At 36.1% G+C, this 17,500-nt stretch overlaps 1 protein-coding gene and 2 pseudogenes across 1 annotated transcript; 2 read left to right on the forward strand and 1 right to left on the reverse strand.

Moving 5' to 3' along the window:
- The window catches only part of LOC107572258 (low-density lipoprotein receptor-related protein 4-like), a 17,264-nt pseudogene extending 14,434 nt beyond the window's left edge, over positions 1-2,830 (reverse strand).
- A 1,757-nt stretch (positions 2,831-4,587) lies between these two features.
- LOC107572259 (uncharacterized) lies at positions 4,588-10,173 on the forward strand (annotated as a pseudogene).
- A 5,057-nt stretch (positions 10,174-15,230) lies between these two features.
- LOC107572264 (paralemmin-2-like) lies at positions 15,231-16,644 on the forward strand. The gene is made up of 2 exons (XM_016258687.1): positions 15,231-15,308; positions 15,995-16,644. The coding sequence occupies exons 1-2, from the start codon at positions 15,281-15,283 to the stop codon at positions 16,642-16,644; spliced, it is 678 nt and encodes a 225-aa protein (XP_016114173.1). The 5' UTR covers positions 15,231-15,280.
- The last annotated feature ends 856 nt before the right edge of the window (positions 16,645-17,500 follow it).

The raw sequence follows: 17,500 nt of genomic DNA on the forward strand, positions 1-17,500 counted from the left end.
TATGAAAAGCCATGTTTCTGAATGACAGAACCTAGTGATGCCATGTAGACAGAGAAGAGAAGTGGTCCAAGAACTGAGCCCTGAGGCACCCCAGTAGTTAGATGTTGCGACTTGGACACCTCAACTCTCTAAGATACCTTGAAGGACCTATCTGAGAGGTAAGACTCAAACCACTGGCGTGCGGTTCCTGAGATGCCATATTCCAATAGGGTTGACAGAAGAACCTGGTGGTTCACCGTATCAAAAGCAGCGGACAGATCCAACAAGATAAGTATAGAAGATTTGGAAGCCGCTCTTGCCAGTCTTAGGGCTTCAACAACTGAGAGCAAAGCAGTCTTGGTCGAATGTTCACTTCTGAAGCCAGATTGGTTGCTGTTCAGGAGGTTGTTCTGTGTGAGAAAGGCAGAGACTTGGTTGAACACAACTCATTCAGTGTTTTTGCAATGAAAGGTAGAAGGGAAACTGGTCTGTAGTTCTCCAAGTAGTTCACTAGCTGTCAACATTACATAAGCACCTTTAAGTATGCAATGTAATGAGATCATGTGACAAATGTAACACACACTCTCAGAAAAAAAGGTACAAAAGCGGTCACTGGGGCAGTACCTTTGAACCCTATTTACTTCTAAAGGTACATATTACAACCGTTTAAGGGAACCGTACCAGACAGCTTTTGTACCTTTTTTTTCCCTTGAGTGTAGTGTTAATTTACAATTATTGGTCAATTTCCCCAGTGATTTCAATGGCAAAAAATGGCCCGATGTACCTGAATTCACCTTACTACTTTTGAAAATGTTTGTTGCATATGGTTTCACATATCATTACGTGAAAAATAGTATGCAGTATGCACCAAGTGTGCTTGTTTAGATTTACTTCTAAAGGTACATATTACAACCGTTTAAGGGAACCGTACCAGACAGCTTTTGTACCTTTTTTTTCCCCCTTGAGTGTAGTGTTAATTTACAATTATTGGTCAATTTCCCCAGTGATTTCAATGGCAAAAAATGGCCCGATGTACCTGAATTCACCTTACTACTTTTGAAAATGTTTGTTGCATATGGTTTCACATATCATTACGTGAAAAATAGTATGCAGTATGCACCAAGTGTGCTTGTTTACATTCTTAACCAGATGATTTTACACTTTGTTCTAGTTAGAATCCAGTAATACTACTTTTTAACCTAATTCAAACCCCTACCACAGCTGGCCTCATCGCTGCCGTCCACACAGTCTGCGTCTCCATCACAGACAAAAGATTCTGGAATGCAGTGGTTTTTATCGCAGCGATGACCACAGCCCTCCTCTGGCTTGAAGCAGTCGACTTCATCCAAGCGATCCTGACACTAAGCCACACCATCACACACCTGCCGTCGCTCGATGCACTTCTTACCATGTGCACACTGAAACTGACCTGAGAACGGATGGAAATACAATGCTTTTATATTTTGCTAATTTTAAATAATAATAACAACAAATAATAATAATAATAATTAGGCAGCCTAATAAATCGTTTTTTATCTGGGTAATATGCACCATTGCACAAATGGCATGTTAACATTTGCTTTTCAAATCTAAAAAGTGGGTATCAGAAATTAACCAATTAATATGAGCACCAAGGCCAGAAATGAACAGGGGCTCAGGGAAATAAATACAATAAAAACAAAAGTAGTAGTAGGAGTAGTAATAATAACAACTAATATTATTATTATTATAAACAAAACAGGCTACATATGGAATACCTCTAATAAAAAAGGAGATATATTTTGTTATATTTTATTTTAGGCCTGTACACTAGAAAATATTGAGACCTAAATTTAAGATTTATGTATTTTAATTGCATGTCAAAGTTCCATCCATTTGGATTACACCGTTTTAACAGACTAATAAACTTAATGAAGTATATTTGTTATTAATACAGGTAAGAGTTCTGTAATAGTACTAATAAACTGAATGTGTTTTAAATGCACAATAACTATGTTTACAGTGGGTAAAGAAAAGAATCACCCTCCTTTAAAATAATTACATTTTGTTGCTTTGCAGCCTGAAATGAAGACGGACACAGTTTTTGTTTTATCTACTGCATTTACTAAGTGCAACTTATTACATCCAAGTGAAAGATAATAACACCAACATCTGAGAAAAAAACACAAAAACAACAACAAATCAAATCAGTTGGAAAAAGGATCACCCCCTCATGTCAGTATTTTGTTGAACCACCTTTTGCTTTAATTACAGCCTTTAGTCTGTTGGGATCTGTCTCAGTCTCTACTAACTTTCACATCTAGACTTTACAATATTTGCCCACTCTTCTTTGCAGAACTGCTCAAGTTCAGTTCAGTTTGATGGTGAGTGTTTGTGGTCTGGTCTTCAAGTCATTCCACAGATTTTCAGTGGGGTTTAAGTCTGGACTCTGACGAGGCCATGCAAGGACATTCACCTTTTTCTCCTTCAACCACTGTGTGCTCAGTTCTGCTGTGTGCTTTGGGTCATTGTCATGTTGGAAGGTAAACCTTCTTCTCATTGACAACTTTCTGGCAGAGGGCAGCAGATTTTCCTCAAGAATTTGACAGTATTTCGCCCCATCCATTTTTCCTTCTATCCTGACAAGTGCTCCAGTCCCTGCTGCAGAGAAACACCCTCATAACAGGATATCACCACCTCCATGCTTTACTGGAGGAATGCTGTTATTTGGATGGAGAGCTGTATTAGATTTCCGCCAGACATATCGTTTTAGTCTCATCTGCCTCAGAATCTTCAAGGTGCGTTTTCTATACAAACTGTATATATTCATCATCGATCCAATTTGTTTATATCTATAACCAATTTTAACCATGTTCATATTTAAGCAAAATAGATGCAAATATTAAATAAATTATGCCTTTTTTGAGTGCAGAAATCTTGCATGTTTAATTTATGTATAACTGATAAATATGCATCACGTTATGTTTACTAGTTTAAAACATAATAGTTCTTTGTTAAAAATGTTTAAAAAGATGGAAATTTCAAATGCAATTCAAATAAATACATCTTATATAAATGTGTATTCTAGGCCCCTTGGAAATCAATTTGAGGACCAAAAGCTGTTCCCTAACAAAAATGTTTATTGAAATGTATAAAAACATGCAGCAGACAGCAGCACATTCATCTTCATCAGAGCCGTCAGGACAGTCATTCTCACCGTCACACACATTACTGTACAGCACACACTCTGATCCGTCCTTACAGGGTTTGAAGCCCAGTCTGCAGTGCAGGGGAACACGATCAGAAGCCACTGCAGCCTGCACACATTCAGCTAGAGCACAAACAAGTCAAAGCAAGTGAATCTCACGCACGCACGACACCTCAACATAGATTCCAATTACTGCAAAGCAGCCGTTTTTAAATGAAATTTCTATTTAAACCAACACAAATTAAAGGCATTCAGTACCCCCAAGTATTATTCATGTACAGTATAAGCACAATGTACACATAATTGTGTTTTTTTTAAATAATAATAATACACTCTAAAAAAGGCTGGGTTAAATACAACCCAGTGCTGGGTAAGATAGGGACAAACCCAGCAATCGGGCTGTTTTGACCCAAATGTTTCACCCAACCGCTGGGTCAAACCAACCCAATTGCTGGGTTTGTCCCTAGTTTGTTTTGACCCAAATGTTTCACCCAACCGCTGGGTCAAACCAACCCAATTGCTGGGTTTGTCCCTAGTTTGTTTTGACCCAAATGTTTCACCCAACCGCTGGGTCAAACCAACCCAATTGCTGGGTTTGTCCCTAGTTTGTTTTGACCCAAATGTTTCACCCAACCGCTGGGTCAAACCAACCCAATTGCTGGGTTTGTCCCTATCTTACCCAGCACTGGGTTAAATAGGGACAAACCCAGCAATTGGATTCTTTTGACCCAGCGGTTGGGTTACTACCCAGAAGGTTGGGTTAAACATTTGGGTCAAAACAAAATAGGGACAAACCCAGCAATTGGGTTGTTTTGACCCAGCGGTTGGTTACTACCCAGAAGGTTGGGTTAAACATTTGGGTCAAAACAAAATAGGGACAAACCCAGCAATTGGATTCTTTTGACCCAGCGGTTGGGTTACTACCCAGAAGGTTGGGTTAAACATTTGGGTCAAAACAGCCCAATTGCTGGGTTTGTCCCTATTTAACCCAGTGCTGGGTTATATTTAACCCAGCATTTTTTAGAGTGTAGGCTGCATGATCATTATGCAAATTGTTTTTAAGGGTAAATTATGACCTGGATCTGTTTTTGACAACTTTTGTGAGATTAACACAGGCAGCTTCAAATTTTAACTAAATTTAGTATTTTAATGTATGCTAATTCAGGCAATGCCTCTAAGAACATATAAGGCACTATTATACAGTTCTTAAATAAGTAAACTAAATCACTTTGCTGTTGCCAGTTTAATGTGAGATTTCTATCTGACCTCTCAGAAGCATAAAGATCCCTGAAGCGACATTCAGCAGCACAAATAAACACATGACTGCAGGGAAAAGCAGAACGAGATGTGGCGCTTTAATCGCACGAACAGCTGAGAACCATGCGGCTTAATTGATCAGATGACAGACAACACACAGACCCATGAGAAATGTCAGATTTAATACGGAAAATGCGTTCAATAGACTTAAAATGCTATGTAATTTAATTAATTTCTATAATTGAATTTATTTTTATTAGTGTTAATAATAAAAAGTCTTAAGAATTACTACTAGTAGCCTACTACTACTAAAATAATGAATACACGTAAGTAATAATGGTAATTTACATTTAATAATTTATTAAATTCCATAATTTAATATTAAAAACATTAGTAGGCTTCATAAAATTCATTCATTATTATAATAGCCTATCAAATTCAATTATTGTATTATTTATAATTCTATCATATAGTTAGTTAATAGTAAATAATAATAAATAAAAGTGGTACTTATTTATAAAAGTTAATTTGTAACACTTACAATAAGGTTCATTAGTTAACAACATTAGTTAGCATGAACAATACTTCTACAGCATTTATTATTTAATGTTAATTTAAACATTTACTAATGCATTATTAAAATCAAAAGTTGTGCTTTTTAACTTTAGTTAATTAATGCACTGTGAATTAACATGAACGAACAATGAACAACTGCATTTTCATTAACTAACATTAACAAAGATGAATAAATAGCCTACTGTAATAAATGTATTGTTCATTGTTCGTTCATGTTAGTTAATACATTAACTAACATTAATTAATGGAACCATATTGTTACCAGGGTGTGTTAACAGTTAATTAATAAAAGTAAAACCAAATACTTTCATAATTTCCTGCTATTACTTCAGCAGCGCTGCGATTTTGTAGTTGACATTCCCAGACACTATCTAACCAGAGACATTTGCCAGGTTCAGTTTACCTCATGACCAGATACATTTATGAATCTCTCCGCAAAAAACGGGGAACAATGAGGAAAAACAAAGGCACAAAAGATGAGCTTGTTTTTACTTTGTTCAACTGCAGGTAAGTTAAAGAAACTTTCATTGAATTTATATGATTGATTTAAGTATATGTTTACTAACTCAGTTAATGTTCATGCAATGTTATATATTTAAAAAACTATTATTTATATATTATTTTATTTTGATATAATATGAATTTCTTTTGACTAACTAAAATACAGTAAATTTATATTTTAATTGCCATATATTATATATTGTCATAATGTTAAAGATGTTAATGAATGTTAATTATAAAGTGTTTTCCAGTTCTTAATAAGTAAACAAGCCTGTAATTGTTGTAATCATCTGTAGTTATGATGCCTTGTCTTTGAGTTGGTTCTGCAGTGTTTCAGGTTATGGTTGGGGACTATCCTGACAGGGTTTTCAGAGACATTCCCTTGTGCTACCCTGAGTTTCTCTTCACCAGACTGCTCACCATGATTGTGTGCTCAATCTAAGCCCTTTGGGTAAGATCTTGTGCCCTTTTCAATCCAAAAAACTAAACAAAAACAAACCCTTGACCAAAAAAAAATTTGAAAGGTATTTCAATCATAATTTGGAATGAGCCCTAGTGGGATCAAACAGAAATCCTATAAGTATCAAATAAGATCCTACTGCACTTATTTGTCTGAAAATGTGTTTTTCCAGTCAGAATTGTCTGGGCAAGTGCTGAAAAGTGCTCCAAAATTGTGCTGCAAAATTCACATAAAAAGAAATCTCTCTCTCTCTCTCTCTCTCTGTATGTACAGTGGGGGAAATACGTATTTGATCACCTGCTGATTTTGTAAGTTTGCCCACTTACAAAGAAATGAAGGGTCTGTAATTTTTATGGTAGGTTTATTTTAACGTATAGAGACAGAATACCAACCAAAAAATCCAGAAAAAAACACATTATATAAAGGTTAGAAATTAATTTGCAATTCAGTGAGTGAAATAAGTATTTGATCCCCAAGCAAAACAAGACTAAGTACTTTGTGCAGAAACCCTTGTTGGCAAGCACAGAGGTAAGATGTTTTTTGTAGTTGGTCATCAGGTTTGCACACATCTCAGGAGGGATTTTCATCCACTCCTCTTTACAGATTCTCTCTAAATCCTTAAGGTTTCTTGGGTGTATTTTGGCAACTGGAAGTTTCAGCTCCCTTCACAGATTTTCTATAGTATTGAGGTCTGGAGACTGGCTAGGACACTCCGTGACCTTAATGTGCTTCTTCTTGAGCCACTCCTTTGTTGACTTGGCGCTATGTTTCGGGTCATTGTCATGCTGGAAGACCCATCCATGACCCATCTTCAGTGTTCTGGCTGGGGGAAGGAGGTTCTCGTTCAAGATTTTACTGTACATGTTGTACATGTTGAAGTTGTCCAGTTCCCTTAGCAGAAACCCCCACCCCAAGCATAGTGTTTCCAGCTCCGTGCTTGACTGTAGGTATGGTGTTCTTGGGGTCATAGTCAGCATTTCTCTCCCTCCAAACACGGCAACTCAAGTTAATGCCAAAGAGCTCAATTTTGGTCTCATCTGACCACAGCACTTTCTCCCAAGCCTTCTCTGAATCATTTAGATGTTCTTTGGCAAACTTTAAACTGGCCTGTACACGTGCCTTCTTGAGCAGAGGGACCTTGCGGGTGCTGCAGGATTTTAGTCCATTGCGGCGTAGTGTGTTACCAATGGTTTGCTTGGTGACTATGGTCCCAACTGCCTTACGATCATTAACAAGCTCCTCCCGTGTAGTTTTGGGCTGATCCCTCACCTTTCTCATGATCATCCTTACCCCATGAGGTGAGATCTTGCACAGAGCTCCATACCGAGGCCGATTGATGGTTATTTTGTATTTCTTCCATTTCCGAATAATCGCACCAACAGTTGTCTTGTAGCCCATTCAAGCCTTGTGCAGATCTACAATCTTGTCTCTGATATCCTTTGACAGCTCTTTGGTCTTGCCCATGGTGGTGGAGGTTGGAATGGAAGATACAGATTGTGTGGACAGGTGTCTTATACACCTAATGAGCTGGCATTAGGAGTAACTTCTTAAAGTGACAGGACTAATCTGTGTTCCACATGGGCACATAACCAATCTGTGGGAGCCAGAATTCTTGCTGGTTGGTAAGGGGTCAAATACTTATTTCACTCACTGAAATGCAAATAAATTTCTAACCTTTATATAATGTGTTTTTTCTGGATTTTTTGGTTGATATTCTGTCTCCATCCGTTAAAATAAACCTACCGTAAAAATTACAGACCCTTAATTTCTTTGTAAGTGGGCAAACTTACAAAATCAGTAGGGGATCAAATAAATATTTCCCCCACTGTGTATATATATATATATATATATATTTGCAGCAAATCAATCAGTGTGCATAAGTCAGAGATAATGTACAGTCAGCTGGTCATTGTCAAAAAATAATTTGAGTGTCAGTCATTAACAGTCATTATAATGCATGTGTTACGAGTCTCAAACTAGTGAAACTACAGTAGCAAATGATTTTGATTGGGGTTCAATACTCTCCACTCTCCTGGATGACAGCCCTGGAAAACAGGATCATTTAGTCATTGAATGAAAGAGCGAACCGCCATCTTCATATACAAATCTCTGTCTCTTTATTACAAATTTATCAAATCATGGTATAAAACAATAACATTTCCCTAGTGTAAACATGTTTCAGTTTCAAAGTCCATTTGTGTTAATTTCAATTTTAAACACCTCAGTACAGGTTTCTTTCTCTTTACTATTCACATATCATATACACATCTCTGTATGAGAGAAGAGGACGGCGCCCGTCACCTCGGTACCGCAGCACAACGATACCTGCACTTTGGTTCCGCTTTCTTCGGTCCCCCCTACCTTAATATTATCCTACCCAAAGAAGGTTGCAATTCTAACAAACGAGTGCGTATTATCACAAACACATATCCTATGAATATTAACTTGTGTTATAAACCAAGGTGTATCACACATGAATTATTTGACTCCAGAATGCCTTAACTGACCAATTCGAATCATATGGTCCATAGAGCTTAGTAGTAATATTAAATCCAGAAACCAGATCGAATATTACAAAGAAATTATACAAAAACTGTTGTTTTAGTATCATTGTATCGTTTTGTTATAATATTTTTATTAATATTATTCATTATTAATTATTATTAATAACATTTGTTTTTATTAATAATTTTAGTTAGTTTAGATTTTTAGATTTTCTTTGTTAGTTGAATTGTTGTTGGCATTTTAGTAATTTTGGGTGTGTCTTGACATTTTTATTAGTATTTGCTTATTTAAAAGTTGTCCATATAGTTTTTAAAATAGAATAGTACTAGTATTAGTTATTTTTAGTACATCAAGTTAAACTAACTAAAAACGAGAAATGTTGCCTTGGCAGCTAGCTGAAATAATAATAATAAAAAATATTTAATTTCAGTTAACGATTATTTAATTTCAAGTAATGAAAATGCTTTTTTATGGTTTTAGTGAACTATAATAACTTTGGTCATGCCCCACTGATGCCCCTTAAAGGGGTCATAGGATGCTACATGCACTTTTACTAGTTGTTTGAACTGAAATGTGTGTTAGTGTGTGTACACAACCACCCTAAAATGATAAAAATCCACCCAGTGTTTTTTTTTTAATCTACTAAAATCTTTACCCCTTTCTCAAATTGAGCCGATCTCAGATGCCTGTCTGTGTGACGTCACAAAAACAGGCCCCTCCCACGATAGTTTGATTGACAGTAGTATTTCAGCACAGACTGGACTGGTGTCTTACCTTAGCTCCGCCCTGAGTGAGCTGTCATCAGTCCGCCATTGTTTCACCGCCGGAGCAGATGTAGACAAGAATGACTCCTAAGTGATTGAGGTCTTCTGTTGTTGGATGTAATAATGAACATAGCAGTCATCATTTACTTCCGACATCTGAGCCGCTGAAGACACAGTGGATTACGTTTGTTTTTGAAGGGAATGCGCCCCCGATCTACATAAATGCGTCTATGTTCGCGCGAATCATTCGTGATCCAGCCTCACCTACAGAAGAAGTGAGTATAAGGTTTTTTAATGAATCTTTGCAAATCGCCTTTCCTAATAATGTGCTAATTAGCAAGTTTCACGATGAATGCGGCTAAAGTAAACAGTCTCTCTGAGAGCAGCTTGGAAGAGAGGGGACCCTGAGCTCATTAACATTTAAAGGAAAATGCTACAAAACGGCTTTAAAAAGGAGAATCACTGCTACTTTCTGCAGGTCTGTTGAGTGTCCGTGAGAGCTTGTGTCTGACCGATGCCGTGGATGAGCTGAAGAGAGGGACTTTTCCCTGCAGGCCAGAGTGCTGGAGTACAGGACTGTTAGTGCCGGAGTGAAGGTGGATCTCACTATAACCGCATCCACAGATCAGCAGACTGTATGGAGCAGCACACTGACTCTACTCTCCTAAAAATACATAGAGACCTGATGCTCAACCTGACTTAGAGATCACCCATGGTTATGATGACTCTAGTCATATCAGTGGTAGTGAGGAGTTCGGTGACCACTGCCCTCTGCATGTGTTTGTTTGGCTGGGGTTTACTCATCCTAATGCACATCCACTGTGGATGTTCTCCAGGTGTGTGGCAGAGATGGAGAAACACAAAGGTAAGTAATGTTTGAATGATGACATGCAGATTGACAAAAAATGCTTCTTTACCACACAAATTTCTTTGTAGACCTGTAGGAATACACTGCTGTGATGTATGGTGTCTTTCACTGCAAAAATTAGCATAAACAGCCTATCTCTGATTTTTTTCATCTCTTTAATTTACAACAATTTTTTTTCATCTCTTTAATTTATCTTTTTTTTTTCATCTCTTTAATTCATTTTTCCCCGTCTCTTTAATTTATATTAACATTTTATATAAAATGTTTCATTGTTATTTTCAGAATTCTTATTTATTAATAATACTAACAACATTAATAATATTGTTTTGTATGATTAAATAAGTATATATAGCATTATATGTATTAATATATTCATATTAATGCATTGATTAATATAAAACATATATAATTTATCAATAATGTTATTATAATTATTATAAAATTATATTAAAATTATATAAAATGTAATTTATAATTCAAAATTATATATTAAAAGCCACAAATAAGCATATTAGAATGATTTCTGAAAGATCATGTGACACTGAAGACTGGAGTAAGGATGCTGAAAATTCAGCTTTGCATCACAGGAATAAATTACATTTTAAAATATATTCAAATAGAAAATTATTAATTTAAATTGTAATACTTAACAAAAATATTAATTCATATTCTATATTCAGGAACTTGACCCACTCTGATGAACAGCAGTGTGAATTACAGCAGAAGTTAGTCAATCATAGCATCAGCCATTTACATTAAAATGGCACCACCTTAAAAATACAAGAACAAAAACTGCCTGAATGTCAAATGATTGGAGAGAGGGTTGAAAGTGGCCATATAGAACTAAATAATTTTTTTTGCAAGGAAACATTTAAAGGGAATTAAAAAAAATCTATTGAAGTGTTAAATATTGCCCCTTTTATTCTATATTTTTGCTTAGAATTCAACTTAAATGGCTTGCATTTCTCGTACAGTATTGTATAATGCATAATGCATTGTACATGTGCAGTCAAATCACTTTTAATCAGTGTCTGTGTCAGTAGGGGAGGAGTTTGAGTGGAGGGCCGTTTCTTATGAATATTTCAGTGTCCTCTCTCTTTCCCTATGCATACACACGCGTGTGTAAGTGCTCCATGTGTATTATTTATTAGTAGATGTTCAGTGTATGAGGAGGGGGTTTCTCACAAAAGCTGTTTTCAGAAAAACTTATCGATCGATCGATCGATAGATAGATAGATATTAGGGCTGCCCTCGACTAAAGATTTTTCTTGTCGACTAGTAGTCGTTCATTTTAAGCATTAGTCGACTAATCGCACATTTATCAATAAACCATTTAAATCATTATAATGAGCCTTTAATTGCCTACATAGCCTAATAAGCACTCAAGCGCACGCATTAAACTTGCCACAGCACACCGGCAGAAGTAATGATTATGAATGTGTCAGGGAAAAACAGTCAGATTAAACTGCATTAACATTTTAATAATCTATTGATAAACTAGTGTTTTCTGTGTTTTCGGCTTAAGAGATGAATTCGGCAACACTGACTCGTCATCTCTGTAGTAGTGGATGTGCCTGCATGCAAGTTTCATACGGATTACATAATCTGAGAATATTTGTTTTTTCAGATTTTCATTTTCATTTGAAAGTAGACATTTCACTCTCTATAGGTCTATAGGTATATTTTCATATCTGTAAGGCAAGTATACACGGAAATTTGCGCTCAAATTCACAGAGACCGAGACGGCAGAAAGCGCATCCTGTTTGCTTTCATTATTTTACAAAAGCGCAATGTTTTGTTATTATTGTGAGTGCACACAAATAAACATAGAGGCTTTACAGATTCGAAAGATGTATTACTCTTATTTGTATGACCAAAATGACAGAGTATTTTAAGAGCAAGTGAGCGCACCGGTGCCTCCATCTGTCATGCAGTGAGCGCTACTGTTCAGCTTTCACACTCCACACAGACATTTGAACAGCGCATATTTTTCTAGGTTAACATTAGATTGAACGGCCATGCAAAGTTGCTACTACTTACATATTTCAGATGATAAGCCATATTTGAGGTCGATGAATGTTAGGCAAGCATTTGGATGTACTGTGTATATATATATATATGTTCTAAATATATATATATTCTAAATATATATATATATATATATATATATATATATATATATATATATGTGTGTATATATATATATATATATATATATATATATATGTCCTAATATATTTAGAGTAGAGCATTGCGTTAGCAGCGCAAAAAATCGTGGGTTCGATTCCCAGGGAACACACATACTGGTAAAAAGTATATAGCCTGAATACACTGTAAGTCGCTTTGGATAAAAGCATCTGCTAAATTATTATTATAAATTATTAATTAATTAATTATTATATGTATATAATATTTATGTATGTATATGTATAATTTTATTATATATTTTATGGTATACACACACATATAATTTTGTATTGTAATATACAATATAAAATTAACCTTTGTTTTGCTTTGTTGCTTAGTAAGTGCTATTCTGTTAATAACCCTAGTTAGCATTGAAGCGTAATTAAGTTACTGGTCATTGTTTTCTCTCTTTCTAATTATCTTTCTTAATTTTGTATATTGAAGATACAATGTCATGTTTTTGGAATTTAGTGGATAGTTGGATTTTCATATATGCACCTTTAAATGGCTGCATCTGTGAAATGATTATTTGTTTTTGTTTGTTTGCTTGGATTGTTTGGGAAATTTAAATTGATATTTCCTACTGGCACACTAAAGCAAAAGATACTAATAGCCATCCTAAAAAATATTCATTATATATTAATATATAAATTATGTCAGTTTTAGGAAAGTTATTTGTATCTTTTGCTTTATTACAAATATTATTACAAAATATTATTACTTGCCTATAAGGCCCTTAATGGGTTAGCTCCTGCGTACCTAACTAGTCTTCTACCACGCTACAATCCATCACGCTCCCTAAGGTCGCAAAATTCTGGACTTTTGGTAGTACCTAGGATATCAAAGTCCACTAAAGGAGGTAGAGCTTTTTCGCATTTGGCTCCCAAACTCTGGAATAGCCTTCCTGATAACGTTCGGGGTTCAGATATATATATATATATATATTAATATATATAGTCAAGAACACAGTCAAGAATTCACCATATACGTATTTAGTACATTCTTGACTGTATACATACAGTATATAAAACTTAAAAAAGGGCTTGTCTACACACTACTGTTGTGTAGTGACTGTACTCATATAGCCTAATAGACATTATTAATTTATAAAGGTCTGATTCTGTCGTGTGTAAAGTGCAGTCATGTGTAATCAGTGTGTTTGGAGCGGTGAGTACAAGAGCTGCTGTGATCAAAGAAGAAAATACTGAAAGTGTAAGTTCAACATTGTCTATTAAGCTTTGGCAAAACTTTACTATTTTTAAAAAGAAGCTGGCTGCTTTCTGTAGTTTGTGCAGAATCGTTTGCATCAAAACGCTTGATATGCAGATGTGTCTGTTTTTTGTGTTCCTCACGAGTGACGGCCGCGCCAGATAGAAAGTCTTTCTTCTTCTGAAAATGCCTTGAAGTCTCTTGGGAACTTGGAGTTATTTTTGCTGCTTTTAAAGGCTTCATGTCTTTATTCTTCCTGTGGAGAGCGCTGGAGAAAAAACTGCCCAACTCCCATTCTCATTCCCTCATCCCCTCCTGTTTCTTCATCTTTCTGTTCTCTCAATTTCATAAAGCATTTGTGATTGGATGTTTTGCATTACCTTCTTGTATGCAACATCTGGAGCATTAATGGTGCTGTATCTGTGGATACTAAAAGTAAAAGGATGTTAAGGTATTAGTGTGGTAGTCGAAGGGCAAAAGGTTAATTCCTTTGTGGTAATCCTGAAACCGTAGAGGATTTAGAGGAGATCTTATTTCTTTTGTTTTCTTGACGGTACAGATGTGAGCAGTCTCTTGGACCAGCTCTCAGACGTGTGTTAGAAAGAGCTTGCTATGGTCACCAAAGACAACGCTAACTCTGGTGAGTATAAAATGATCTCAACCCACTGTAAATGAACAAAAACATATGTGTTACATTACATAAATGTATTACATCAATGACTCTTTTCAAAAGTTTCTTGAGCAGCAAATCAGCATTTTAGAATGATTTCTGAAGGATCATGTGACACTGATGATTGGATTAATGATGCTGAAAATGTATTTTAAAAATATTAAAATAGAAAACGGTTCATTCTAAAAAATATTTCATATTACTTTACTGTATTTTTGATCAAATAATTGCAGCCTTTGTAAGCAGAAGAGACTTCTTTCAAAACCGTTTTTTAAAATATTACTGATCCCAAGATATTGAATGGTAGTGTAGATAGAAAATCAGATTGTACATCTCTGCTTGTCTACACACTACTGTTGTGTAGTGACTGTACTCATATAGCCTAATAGACATTATTAATTTATAAAGGTCTGATTCTGTCGTGTGTAAAGTGCAGTCATGTGTAATCAGTGTGTTTGGAGCGGTGAGTACAAGAGCTGCTGTGATCAAAGAAGAAAATACTGAAAGTGTAAGTTCAACATTGTCTATTAAGCTTTGGCAAAACTTTACTATTTTTAAAAAGAAGCTGGCTGCTTTCTGTAGTTTGTGCAGAATCGTTTGCATCAAAACGCTTGATATGCAGATGTGTCTGTTTTTTGTGTTCCTCACGAGTGACGGCCGCGCCAGATAGAAAGTCTTTCTTCTTCTGAAAATGCCTTGAAGTCTCTTGGGAACTTGGAGTTATTTTTGCTGCTTTTAAAGGCTTCATGTCTTTATTCTTCCTGTGGAGAGCGCTGGAGAAAAAACTGCCCAACTCCCATTCTCATTCCCTCATCCCCTCCTGTTTCTTCATCTTTCTGTTCTCTCAATTTCATAAAGCATTTGTGATTGGATGTTTTGCATTACCTTCTTGTATGCAACATCTGGAGCATTAATGGTGCTGTATCTGTGGATACTAAAAGTAAAAGGATGTTAAGGTATTAGTGTGGTAGTCGAAGGGCAAAAGGTTAATTCCTTTGTGGTAATCCTGAAACCGTAGAGGATTTAGAGGAGATCTTATTTCTTTTGTTTTCTTGACGGTACAGATGTGAGCAGTCTCTTGGACCAGCTCTCAGACGTGTGTTAGAAAGAGCTTGCTATGGTCACCAAAGACAACGCTAACTCTGGTGAGTATAAAATGATCTCAACCCACTGTAAATGAACAAAAACATATGTGTTACATTACATAAATGTATTACATCAACGACTCTTTTCAAAAGTTTCTTGAGCAGCAAATCACTATATTAGAATGATTTCTGAAGGATCATGTGACACTGATGATTGGATTAATGATGCTGAAAATGTATTTTAAAAATATTAAAATAGAAAACGGTTCATTCTAAAAAATATTTCATATTACTTTACTGTATTTTTGATCAAATAATTGCAGCCTTTGTAAGCAGAAGAGACTTCTTTCAAAACCGTTTTTTTAAAATATTACTGATCCCAAGATATTGAATGGTAGTGTAGATAGAAAATCAGATTGTACATCTCTGGATAAATTCCAATTTTATTAGTTTGCTAATCATCATAACTCATCGTGTGCATGAATGTTAACTTCAAATTGTGTGGCTTGCCTAGGAGAAGTGCTGGAAAATATGATTTCTGCATGGCAGACACTAATGGGTGAAAGCAATCTTTTAGCCTTATATTAAAGGAGTGTCTCAAGTCAGATCTATAGATCTGAATATCAGGGAGACTATTTTTGTCTCTTTTGTTTAAGCAACCAAATTGCAACATTAACAATATCATAGAGACTTTTGCATGTGCAGTTTTTTTAATAAAATGTATGCGCCCTCTTTTATTGTCCTAGGCTCTGGCGGCAAGACAACCTGTGTGAAGAAGCAAAAGTGTATGATGAACAATTCCCAAAAGGCTGGGACGCTATACAGGGACTCGCAGAAGACCATATTTGAACCCGAACTGACCTTAGAGGTCACGGCTGACGATGCTGGAAGGAAAACAAATCCGGTCGCAGCGAACGGTGTTATAGAAACGGCTGTGAACGAACAGACGTGTAACATATGGAGCGTTTCCAATCTCCAGAATCTGAAAGAGATGCAATATCTGCACCACGAGACTGAGGACAGTCTAATTGACCCATCACTGGACATAGACAAGTCGTCCCTCATGGGTTTCATTGACTCTAGTAACCTGGAGAGCTCAGAGGATGTTCAGACGGTTCCGTGCATCCAGGTGGACGTTAAAACGGATGTAGTGCTGATCGATGAGGATGATGATGATATGTCTCTAAGGGAGAGGACCGTGACAGACGTGTCCACTGCAGACGGGAACGCGGCCGAGCTTGTGTGTGGGCGGCTCCAGTCAATCTCCTCTGACTCCTCCCACTCTTTATGTGATGGGCGGAGTCTAGAGCAGGGCTCGACCATTGAGACGCCTCAAGAGAAACAGGAGCCGCCCAAAAAACACAAACGCTCTTGCTGCCTCTGTGTTATCATTTGAGGTTTCCCGGAAAAAGGGCCAAGATTATACACTTTTCAAGCATTTTTTTCTATAAAATAATTTTATAATGTTGGTCAATGTTTCTTGCATCAAAAACATGACCATTTTAACTCTCTCTCTTACCCTTAGAGTTAAACAAGCCTTTTTTTGCTACTCGTCTTTTCAAGTCATAAATTTACATTTTTAAACTATTTTGCTTCCATAATGTGACATATTTCCAAGTGAAAGAATATTTTAATGGGGGGAAAAAGGAAAGGAAGGACATTTTATAATGTTTGTCAAGGCTTCTTGAACCAAAAACAGTCATAATTAAGTTTTCATGACCATTTTTAACTCTCTCTCTGACCCTTACAATTTTCGCTACTGTCCTAAATGTTATGGAAGGCCGTTTCTGCAACGGAATAAAAATAAATGAAAAGTTAATCTTCTCACAGTTCTGAGTTCATATCAGAATTGTGACAGTCAGAATTATATAATCATTCTAATTCTATGAGAATATTCAACTATAACGATAATGATACACAGAGGAACGATATCATTGGAATCACTTGCAGAACGATTTTTCCAGCTGATATATGATCAAATCATTGACAGCCAATCAGAGTTCATCTTGTGCATTTAAAGCCACAGACAAAACTGCAGTGCACTTATGATAAACAGAACATTATTGTGCATTGGTGTGGATGCTCTAATGTGGTCATCATTGCAGTTATCTTTATAGTTATCCTTCTTGGTGTGAACAGACCCTAAATTAATTTCTGCGTGAGCACAATGCGCTGTGAGGGTCTGGTTTTAAGGTTTTGAAAACTGAATCTGCCAAACAGAGCAAATTTAGGCAGTTTAGGCTAATTTTGGT

The sequence above is a fragment of the Sinocyclocheilus grahami genome, unplaced genomic scaffold (assembly GCF_001515645.1).
Source record: "Sinocyclocheilus grahami isolate Dianchi unplaced genomic scaffold, SAMN03320097.WGS_v1.1 scaffold1725.1, whole genome shotgun sequence".
NCBI classification, from domain to species: Eukaryota; Metazoa; Chordata; class Actinopteri; order Cypriniformes; family Cyprinidae; genus Sinocyclocheilus; species Sinocyclocheilus grahami.

What these genes read in the sequence shown, in the direction of transcription:
- LOC107572264 (XM_016258687.1), top strand. Translation starts at nt 15,281, where the DNA reads ATGGTCACCAAAGACAACGCTAACTCTG. An exon ending in CAAAGACAACGCTAACTCTG is followed by an intron (nt 15,309 to 15,994) that starts GTGAGTATAAAA and finishes TTATTGTCCTAG; the next exon opens with GCTCTGGCGGCAAGACAACC.